The sequence below is a fragment of the Trichomycterus rosablanca genome, chromosome 4, assembly GCF_030014385.1.
Source record: "Trichomycterus rosablanca isolate fTriRos1 chromosome 4, fTriRos1.hap1, whole genome shotgun sequence".
Taxonomy (NCBI): Eukaryota; Metazoa; Chordata; class Actinopteri; order Siluriformes; family Trichomycteridae; genus Trichomycterus; species Trichomycterus rosablanca.
The window spans coordinates 50820844-50833052 of NC_085991.1; the positions used below are offsets into that span (position 1 = coordinate 50820844).

At 40.9% G+C, this 12209-nt stretch overlaps 1 protein-coding gene across 1 annotated transcript in view; it reads right to left on the bottom strand.

The window, feature by feature from the left end:
• The window catches only part of LOC134311987 (Fc receptor-like protein 5), a 58809-nt gene that overhangs the window by 41667 nt on the left and 4933 nt on the right, over positions 1-12209 (bottom strand). Inside the window, exon 2 of the mRNA XM_062993636.1 lies at positions 10234-10509. Coding sequence (XP_062849706.1) covers positions 10234-10509 — 276 coding nt within the window. The remainder of the gene's footprint in view (positions 1-10233; positions 10510-12209) is intronic.

Sequence of the window (12209 nt, forward strand, 5' to 3'; positions counted from 1 at the left end):
ACGGCCTGTCCGTTCCTCGTCCGGTGGGGGACAGACTGCTGCTTTACTGAAGTTGGGAAATGGAAGGGTCTACCCCGATCAGGGGGTTCGGGTCTAGACCATGTAACTTCCCCCACTTCCGGTCTTCTCCTTCCTGTCATCCTGTCATGGGCCCCTCAACAACGCACAGAATTAAGGGCATTTGTGGACTCTGGGGCCGCTGGTAGTTTTATAGATTCTTCACTTGCCTTGTCACTTGGGCTACCAGTGGAGTCCCTGGACTACCCACTGCCCATCCTTGCCATCGATGGCCAGTCTGTGGGCTCTGGCCTAGTCACTCAATGCACCAAACCCCTGGTTATGCAGGTGGGGTCCCATGTAGAGCAGGTCAAATTATACCTAACACAGGCCCCCCACCTACAGTTGGTGCTGGGGTACCCACGGCTCAAACTCCACAACCCTCGTATTGACTGGGCAACACGTTCTATATATGCATGGGGTCCTCAGTGTCAGGGGACCTGCCTGGGGCATTTAGGACCAGTCCCTGAGGCATTAGACCCCCAGGTGTCCCAGACATCTAACCTCTCTCAGGTTCCCAGTGTCTACTGGGACCTCAAAGAGGTGTTCAGCAAGGCCAAGGCCCAAGTTCTTCCTTCTCATAGGGCCTATGACTGTGCGATCAATCTCCTCCCCGGCATCACACCACCGAGAGGGCGATTGTTTGCACTGTCTCCTCCCGAGCCTACCGCTATGAAGATGTATATTTGGGGGCTCTCGAATCGGGTTTCATAAAACCCTCCTTGTCGCCCGTGGGTGCAGGGTTCTTCTTTGTAGGTAAGAAAGATGGAGGACTCCGGTCCTGCATTAATTATCGGGGGCTCAATGCCCCGATCACGGTAAAGGATCGCAACCCCCTACCCCTCATGCAGGCGGCCTTTGAAGCGCTGCAGCAAGCATCCATCTTCACTAAATTGGAATTGCGCAGCAAGTACAATTTGATCCCCTCATGGAATTATGAGTATCGGGTGATGCTCTTTGGCCTTATGAATGCCCCTGCAGTCTTCCAATGCTTCATTAATGAAGTGCTGAGAGAAACCCTGGACAGGTATGTGTACATCTACCTCGACGACATACTTATTTACAGTCGGTCTCTCGAGGAGCATGAAGGACATGTCAGGTGTGTTCTCCAATTGCTCTTGGAAAACCTTCTTTATATAAAACTCGAGAAGTCTGTGTTTCACACCGAGATTGTGTCGTTTCTGGGCTTTGTGGTGTCAAAGGGCACTTTCCGAATGAATCCAGCGAAATTCAAGGATATGGCGGACTGGCCTCATCCTGCCTCTCTTCGACAGGTCCAGTCCTTTCTGGGGTTCGCCAACTTCTTCCGGTGGTTTGTTTGTAACTTTAGCACCGTGGCAGCACCCCTTACCGCCCTTACCCGGAAGACCCCAGGGCCCTTTGCTGGACTACAGAGGCACAAAAAGCCTTTGAGGAGCTCAAGCAGGACTGACGTCACCACCGGTCAGATGTTACACTGTCTGACAGCTAACAGCCCTACCTCCTGGGCGGACCAACTGTCATGGGCAGAATATGCCCATAACACCCTTTAGCACTCTTCCCCGGGCATGTCACCATTTGAGTGCCAATTCGGGTATCCGCCACCCTTGTTTGCAGAGCAGGAAAGGGAGGTAGGGGTCCCAGCCGCCGATCAATATGTTATCTGTCTTATTATCACTATTATATGCTTGTCGACAGACAAAGCATAATTAATAGTAAAAAATACACACATACACCTATCACTCTGCGCTTGGATCCACCCCCTCCACCCCCTCACCGTAACAAGCAGAGAATCTTCTGCACTCTTGGAAGATTACTGTTTTGCAGTAGTTGCATTGGCTGTCAGTGTCTTAGTCTAAACTAATATTTTGCTGATTTTTAAATACTTTCATTGTCTTCGTTCACTGAACCTAACTAGTATCTTTTTTCCATCTAGAGCTCTTAAATCATTTATTTATTCATTAGTGTTGCCGTGTGTCCAAATCACTGGGCAAAGGGCCGAAAAAAACCCTGGACAGGTCACCAGTCCATCACAGGGCAAGTTCTTAAATCAACTACTTGAAATTAGATCGGACCCATTATTCAGCCAAAGGGTTGAATTAGTTATTCAAATTTTTTCTGGACATGGGGTTTGTAATTATTCATTTAGCATCTTATTGTGTACAAAACCATAAAACTGCACTGAACCTGTTTTTTTATATGTGGCTGTTTTAAGTTTTGAGTGAACAGGAAGGGGAGACTAAAGCATTTCCTCTTTATTAAATATCAGCTGTGGGTGGCACGGTGGCTAAGTGGGTAGCACTTTCACCTCACAGCAAGAAGGTCCTGGGTTCGATCCCCAGGTGGGACGGTCCGGGTCCTTTCTGTGTGGAGTTTGCATGTTCTCCCAGTGTCCGTGTGGGTTTCCTTCGGGAGCTCCGGTTTCCTCCCACAGTACAAAGACATGCAAGTGAGGTGAACCAGAGATGCTAAATTGTCCATGACTGTGTCTGATATAACCTTGTGAACTGATGAATTGAGTTAGTCGTCAGTGGCATAACTACCGTTACTGTCAGTGGCATAACCATGGCAGAGGAACTGCCTCCACGACATGAACTCAACCACCTACCTCACTGCCCCCCCCCCTCCCCCATTGGCTGCACGTATTATGCATGCATTATGGCAAGCCAAATATTTATGGATATACATGGAATAAAACAGATCTATGACATTTGTTGAGGGGGCCCACATTTTTTTTTGCACTGGGGCCCATGAGCTCCTAGTTACACCACTGGTTACTGTCATGAATGTGACCAAAGTGTAAAACATGACGTTAAAATTCTAATAAACAATAAACAAACAATTAAATATCAGTTACAGTAAAACCAAGAAATCAAACCACAACAACATGTTTACCTTGTTAAGTGCCACATATAACTGAGGCCAGCGGTTGCACACAGCTGTAAGGAAAACAAATATCATGTAGTTTAATAGTTTCTGCAATTATTTTTCTGGATAAATAATTCAATAAAATTTTTGATGGTAGAAATATGAAATCCTATTGGTCAAACATTTACATACAGCAACATTAATGATTATAGTTTTTGCAGTCAACAAGACTCAGGAACTGGCACTTTTAGCACTAATTTATAACACACACTACAACTGTGGCGCTCTTGCAGTTTTACACGCATGCGCGGTAAGGGTTGGTCTTTATTTGGTGAGTGTTCTCTTGTGGATCTGCTCTTAATTTAAATTTTATTGTGGCAGGTCACTCGGTGGTTTAGGACAGACACTCATTCATACACACATACATTCATACAACAAACAAACATAAAAGCTGTCTATCCAGCCCTCACCGCAGCCACCCCAGCCCCAACACTGGGCTACACGGCTACGGTAAGCCTGGACAGCATGGCCGCAAAGGCTTCTGGGTAAAGCCCGTGCCGGCCCCCCAGCAGCGACGCTACAATATTAATTTAATGGCTTCCTCTCCAAAGTGTAGTATATTCATAAAAAACACAAGAAAGCGGACACCAACAGTTTAAATTCATAAATCTTTAACTGAACATTAGTTGAACCAACAATTAATGTACAGTACTAAACCCTTTACACAGGCTATATCTCGGTATGTTTAATGTACTGCTGCCCCCTACTGACCCTGGAACTAATTAAACCTTAAAAAAACACAGTGTTCCAGCCCTGCCAAGTGTCTCTCGGTAGAACCCGTCTCACCGCCACCCTGACCAGGATAAAGTGATAGATGAAAGTGAAATGAAAGATCTTATGTGTTCTCTGATACACGGGCTTATTATGTTTTCTTCTTTAACCAGCCATCAACACTCCAAACTGTTCACGGTGACTGAGATTTCTGTGTGATTGTTAATGTGACATGACGGTGTATTCACAGGTCTCATTAAAGAATTTGATTATAGATATATAACAGAAGTTAACACAATATCGAGGACAGATTATTATCGTGTATAACTGCTGGGTGTGGTTTTAACATATACATGTTTAATGTATGTTAAAACATCTGAGAGCACATATATAAGGTTAATTTCTGAACAATGTTGATGTAAAAAATGAACTGTACTTCCTCAGACTATATCTGATTCTGATCTATTAAGCTGTAAATAGTTAGTGGATGAATTACAGGACTGATCCTGAGCAGGTGGAGCTGAAATGTTCTTACACTTTCTATTAGATAGTTCCAAGAAATCAAGAGATAACTGCTTACTTGTGGTCATGGTCCTGGCAAGAGCCTACCAGAAAATAGTGGGTGCAAGGCAGAGCATTACACACTCACTCACACCAATTAGCATTATAGAGCATCCAATCCACCTTCTGCATGTGTTTGGTGGGAGAAATCTGGAGGAAAAACCCTCAGACACAAAGAGATACATACACAACTCTTCACGAAAACTAACTAGAGGAAAAGATCGAGCCCAGGTTCCCAGGTTTTAATGCCATTGTGCATTACAAATATTACACAGCATCAATCAGTACTGCATGTTTTTCTTAACATTAAGTAAAAACTGAAGCTAAAAGCATTCAGACATTTATTGTTTGTTTTACCACTGCAGTTTGGCAAAATATGACACTAATATTACTAATATTACATTAAACAATTTAACAATAATACTAAAACATTAGAAAACGTAGCTAAAACCAGTCAATTACACCAGTTTATTATTAATATTTTACTGCATCAAACACTTTCAAATCGATTTGGTTACTGTATAAAACACTCAAAATAACAATCACTTCAACACAAACCACCAATAAAAGCAATTCATACAGCACTAATAATTCTAAATATGAAACCACAGCAAACAGTACAGACTAGTTTAGCTTTTCACTTTGATTCATTATTAAAAAAAGAACTGAAGGTAAGTAGAATCTCTAAAACCAGAGATAAACAATAAAACGAAGAGTGAAATTAATGAGCAAGATATAAATACATTGATTAAATAAATGTTTTGAAAATCGTTTTCAGTTCTTAATAATAAAAAAAGATTTGGAAAATAATCATAATAATAATAGTCATAGTTTAAAACTGCAGATGCATAAATGCAAATATTTTAAATTTAGTAAGTGCACTTCATTTAATGATAAGCTGTTATTTAAAAGCTGGATTATAATTCTAATGTAAAAACAGAACATTTAACACTCAGATAAAAGTTTCAGCCTCAACCACTGCGTCCAAATTCTGCTCATCAGCTTCAACTGTAAAATAAATATTAGGGAACATTTTAATGAGTCTTTTTTAAATGTTTGCATGGCTGATAAATACATGAATAAATGTGAATGAAACAGAGACTTTTTACCTCCAGCTCTGTAACATTTCACCAGGATGATGGTGGACAGCAGATACGGAAAAGCTGCCACAGCACTACTGATCATCTTCAGCACTGATAACGAAGCTTCAGACACTAAATAAAATAAAATACATCAATGTTTATACATTCAGATTACATTAAATTCTACTTCAGTACAAACATAAAGTCCACTACGGCTTCAAATCCAGTCTTTATTGTTTTTATATTATTATTATTTATCACCTCTGATGATCACCCAGCTTTTTGGTGATTCTCCTCCCTCTGGGTATTTACAGTGGTAGAAACCTTCATCTGACTTTGAGACGTGATGGATCATCATCTCTCCTGAGGTCTGGTTCTGCACCACTGATCCATCTTTATAGAAATCAGCTCGGAGGTTTGTGGGTTTAGTTTTGCGATATAAACAGTGTAGAGTCAGAGATTCTCCTTCAATCACAGGATGGACAGGACTCTCCAGAATCACATCACCACCTTCAGAAGAGAAACAGGAATCTATTACAGAGACGTCTATCAGTAATAAATATCTATTGATGGATACAGACTGTGTTTATTGAATTATCAGACATCAATACTGCTTTCACTGCGATGTTGTTTCAATCATTCTAGTTATTTTACATGAATTTATTACTGATCATTTACCAGCTTTCACAAAATGTCAAATCTTGTAGATGAAGATTAATAATAAGAGCTCTGTAGACTCACCATGTACTGTGATGTTAACAGAATTACTGCTGCTTCCAGATTCAGATTCACACCAGTACACTCCAGTGTGGGATGTTCTGAGGGAGCAGATGTTGCATGTAGATTCTCTAACTGATCCTGATACTGATGAACAGTCTAACACTCCTCGATCATCAGATCTTCTCACTCTCCATTCAGTAGATTTACTCTGATCCACACAGCTCAGTGAGAGAGATTCATTAGTAAAGTGTTGAGTTCTGTTGGGACTGATCATCAGAGACACTACAGATGATTCACCTTCAACACAAACACACACACACACACAACCGTTTACATGATTTTATTCTCACTGTTGGTAAAGCTCAGGTTTACTGAACACATGTAACATAAACACTAGTTTTACATCTTCTCTAAAGAACATGTTTCACATAAAGCATAAAACATTTGTAAAGCATTTGACATGAGTCTCCACTGAATACCTGATTACCTATGGTTTAGGTCTCTCTGTAGAAAGTTTGTTTTATTAGGATTTTAACGTCATGTTTTACACTCTTTGGTTACATTCATAACAGAAACGGTAGTTACTCATTACACAAGTTTAAATCAAACACAGTCATGGACAATTTAGTGTCTCCAATTCACCTCACTTGCACGTCTTTGGGCTGTGGGAGGAAACCGGAGCACCCAGGGGAAACCCACACAGACTAGGGATGCATCAATACCATTTTTTCCCAACCGAGTACAAGTACATGTATTTTTGTACTTGCCGATACCGATACCTTTTGGATCAGATATTTGACATGCTAGAAAACTCGATCCGGTCGCCGAGCACTCGGCAAGCCGGTCGGATCGAGTTGTTGGATAGTTCACACTTAGCGATCGAGAGCCGAGTTTTGATCGCCAAGTGAACACCGAGTTGCTTCCAAACCGGCAAATCTAGCGCCGACCAGTTGCCGAGCGAAAATCAGGGCAAAAATCGTGTAGTGTGAACTAGGCATAACGCAGCAACGTGCACTAGGCACACAGTATCGGATGTTTAGTATCGGAGCCTCGTTTGCGAGTACGAGTACAAGTTAATGAGCGCTGTATTGGCTAAATACCCGATACCAGTATCGGTACTCATGCATCTCTAACACAGACACAGGGAGAACATGCAAACTCCACACAGAAAGGACCAGGGCTGCCCCACCTGAGGATCAAACCCAGGACCTTCTTGCTGTGAGGTGATAGTGCTACCCACTTAGCCACCGTGCCGCCCCTCTGTAGAAAGAGAATAAAATAATACAAATGAATTTGCACTTTTCCAAACCCAAATAAAAAAAAAGTATAAAACATGACAAACCTTCAACTGTAACGGTAACTGGATCACTGTACAGTGAGTCATAGTATTTGTAGTTGTAGTAGTCGTAGTAGTAGTTTAATCTTTGTGCTTCACATTTGTACTTTGTTGTTCCTGTATTAGAAAGTTTCTCACTGAGTTTGTTGGTGGTGATTTTATCTGCAGAGATCTGAGGATTTACATGATGATTATTTCTGTACCAAATGAAAGTCCATCCTGTAGACTGATTCAGATCACAGGTGAGAGTAACGGTGTCTCCAGTGTAGATGAAGTTCTGAGGTTCTAATCTCACAGTTGGTTTGGGTTTAACTGTTAATAGAAAATGATGAAGCTTTTAAAGCTGTTTGTTCTTTTACAACAAAATCAGAAGTTTAATCATTTTTATTCTAATTTTCTCCAAATTAAATCCAGAATCTGCTGAAAAAAGATACACTGCTAAACTTCCCTAAATATATCACATGACCAAAAGTTTGTGGACACTCAAACATCATTAAAAATATAAACATTGTTGTAAAAAATATTTACCCCCAAAAAACTATTTTTGTTCATTTTAGAGATCCAAGCAGTTAAATGCAACTTATCATGAATTACACACACACACACACACACACACACAAAACCTACACACTCATGGAAACACACACTCAAACATATAAAACCTCAAATCAGAAAAGTTGGGACAGCATGGAAAATGCAAATAATAAAAAACACAGAGTTTCTTACATTTACTTTGATTTTATTTGAGGTCAGACAGGATGAACCTGAGATATTTCATGTTTTATCTGCTCAGCTTCATTTCATTTACTAATAAACATCCATTCCTGCATTTCAGGACTGACACATTCCAAAAAAAGTTGGGACGGGGCAATTTAGGGCTAGTAATGAGGTGAAAAAACTAAATAATGATGTGATTCCAAACAGGTGATGTGAACAGGTGATTGTAATCATGGTTTGGTACAAAAGCAGCATCCAGGAAGGCTGAGAGTCTCTGATGAGTAAAGATGATCAGAGGATCCAGTTTATCAACAAATGTGTGAGAAAATGATTGAAATGTTTAAAAACAATAAAACTCAAAGAAAGATTGGAAGGAATTTGCATATTTCTCCCTCTACAGTGCAGAATATCATCAAATCATTCAAGGAATCAGGAGGAATTTCAGTGCGTAAAGGCCAAGAGTGCAAGCTTAATCTGAACGCTCGTGATCTTTCATTTATGGGGGTGTGTCAGTACCAGGGTTTGTCATGGTATGGGGCGTGTCAGTACCAGGGTTTGTCATGGTATGGGGGTGTGTCAGTACCAGGGTTTGTCATGGTATGGGGCGTGTCAGTACCAGGGTTTGTCATGGTATGGGGGTGTGTCAGTATCAGTGTCTGTCATGGTATGGGGGTGTGTCAGTACCAGGGTCTGTCATGGTATGGGGGTGTGTCAGTACCAGGGTCTGTCATGGTATGGGGGTGTGTCAGTACCAGGGTCTGTCATGGTATGGGGGGGTGTCAGTGCCCTTGGTAAAGGTCATTTACACTCTGTGATGCAGCATTAATGCAGAAAAGTACATTGAGATCCTAGAGCAACATCTGCTGCCTTCAAGACGTCGTCTTTTCCAGTGACGTCCAGCATTTTTCGACAAGACGATGCAAGCACAAGCACACTTGCAAACACACACATAGCCAGATGCATGCACACATACACACACAGATAAAGATGCATGCATGCACACACATTTATAGTATCCTCCTCAATTGCTGGCACCCCTTTGGGGTGGCTAGTGTCCTGCAAAGGATTGGCGTCCTGTCTGGGGCATGTTACTGCAATGCGCCAAGTTATTTTGGGGCAACCTGACTCATCACAACCCCGACCAGGATAAAGATTTTTTTTAATTAACTTTGTTTTTTGAAAGAATTTACCAGTACTGAATGTATGTGGATGTGATACAGATGTTATTAAATACAGAAGAGATGATCAGACTCACCTGATACAGTCAGTAGAACAGCATCACTGGGGTGTGAGGAACGTGAGCCTCCTGTCTCTGTTCCTGTACAGGTGTATTTACCTGCATGCTTCTTTTTAACATACCAGATTCTGTACTGCTGTTTATTACTGACAGTTTGTTCTGAACCTTCTTTATTCCAGCTGTACCTCCAGTTCTGGACACCTCCACTATTCACTACGTTACATGTGAGAGTAACAATCTCTCCTATAAACACGTGATTATCAGGATTTATGATCACAGCAGCTTTTGGTCTCTCTGTAGAAAGCATATTTTCATCAGTTCAGTTTCTTGTTCAATAATTAATAATAATAATAATAATAATAATTGTGATCCAATCTAAAAATTGTGATCTCTATCTCCTAACCCAATCAATAATATTACACTAAAACATTATGAACTTTTATAGAACTGGATTTGTATGTTAACAAAATCGTGGGCTCTGGTTCTGTAAAATCTGTAGATTTAAACACCAGCACTCAAAGAATTATCAAATAACAGTAATTTCTTGACTACATTAAATCTGTAGTTTCTGCAGTTTAATCACTTTTATGCTCTCATGCGCTCAATTTCATCCAGAATCAGCTGAAAAAGCTACACTGCAACAACTTCCCTACACACACATACACACACGCACAAACATGCAAACACAAACACACAGAAGATTATATTATAGATTATTTATCAATACTGAAACGTGCACCAACTGCTCAAATATTTGAATGTAATATGACATGTACTAGCAGTATAAATGTTACTGTATAGAGTTACTGTAACATCTTAACAAGCCTCTCTCCTCTACTCCAGTACTGAATACATGCTGATGTGATACAGATGTTATTAAATACAGAAGAGATGATCAGACTCACCTGATACAGTCAGTAGAACAGCATCACTGGGGTGTGAGGAACGTGAGCCTCCTGTCTCTGTTCCTGTACAGGTGTATTTACCTGCATGATTCTCTGTAACATCACTGATTCTGTACTGCTGATCATTACTGACAGTTTGGTCTGAACCTTCTTTATTCCAGCTGTACCTCCAGTTCTGGACACCTCCTCCATTCTCTATGTTACATGTAAGAGTAACTCTCTCTCCTATAAACACATGATTATCAGGATTTATGGTAACAGTGGGTTTTGGTCTCTCTGTAGAAAAAATAAAATATAATTTTCATTAATAAAGATACTTTGTGGTTTGTACTGTATGTGTGGAGAATTAAAGTACAGTTTCTTAGGTCGCTTTACCTAGGCTTACTCTTACACATGAGCAGAAATGTATGGATTTTATTCCTAGCATCACATTTAAAATGACATGATACTAACACAGTTTTTCAAAGCAATCTACATGCAATTTGAGCACCCAATATTGCATCGCCCTGGAACTCTGTTAGTTGCCTCATGTTGCTTTAATTTTTATACATAAGTTCTAATTGTAAGACATTTTTAACAGCATGCTGTATAATCTAAGCTTGACTGTACAATCTTACTCATCTATACAATCTAATCTAACTCATTTACCCAACGTTATTGATTTTGTGATTTACGTTATTGACTTTCTGCTCTTGAAGAACATACTTAACTGTATTTAAGCCCTTGGGTGTGCAGTATGAGGGTGATGTATCATCTACCATGGCTAGATTTTTCCAAGCACTAGTTTTGGTTCATTTAAATGTGCAGACCAAACACTTCTGATAAGGCTTGTAGTATTTGCTTAAACATTTTAAAACTAGAAGTGTGGCAAGAGTAGGTGAAATTTCCTAAAACAAAAATAGAAAATCTCCTATCTGGCTACAAACGTGTACAAAATCTTGATTTTAACGGTGGCTAAGTGGGTAGCACTGTCACCTCACAGCAAAAAGGTCTTGGGTTTGATCCTGTGTGGGTCTGGGCCCTTTCTGTGTGGAGTTTGCATGTTCTCCCCGTTTCTGCGTGGGTTTCCTCTGGGTGCTCCGGTTTCCTCCCACAGTCCAAAGACATGCAAGTGAGGTGAATTGGAGACACTAAATTGTCCAAGACTGTGTTTGATAAAAGCTTGAGAAGTGATGAATCTTGTGTAATAAGTAACTACCATAAACAAACAAACTGATTTTGTTGGGTGTTCAAACTTTTGTATATAACATTTTTATTACATGGAGCCTTAAACACTTCTTATGAGCTCAGGTTGTGTTTATTTCTTACATCAACAAAATACACTATATTGCCAAAAATATTCACTCACCCATCACAAATTTTTGTATTCAGGTGTTCCAGTCACTTCCATGTCTACAGGTGTATAAAACCAAGCACCTCGGCGTGCAGACTGCTTCTACAAACATTCGTGAAAGAACGGGTCGCTCTCAGGAGCTCAGTGAATTCCAGCGTGGTACCGTTATGCCACCTGTGCAACAAGTCCGGTCGTGACATTTCCTCACTACTAAATGTTCCACAGTCAGCTGTCAGTGTTGTTATAACAAAGTGGAAGTGATTGGGAACGACAGAAACTCAGACACATAAAATAACAGAGCGGGTCAGCGGATGCTGAGGCTCATAGTGCTTAGACGTCACCAACTTTCTGCAGAGTCGATCGCTACAGACCTCCATGTGGCAAACTTCATGTGGCCTTCAGATTAGCTGAAGAACAGAGCATAGAGCTTCATGGAATGGGTTTCCATGGCCGAGCAGCTGCATCCAAGCCTTACATCGCCAAGAGCAATGCAAAGCGTCAGATGCAGTGGTGTAAAGCACGCCGCCACTGGACTCTAGAGCAGTGGAGACGTGTTCTCTGGAGTGACGAATCAAGCTTCTCTGTCTGGCGATCTGATGGACGAGTCTGGGTTTGGCGGTTGCCAGGAGAACGGTACTCGTCC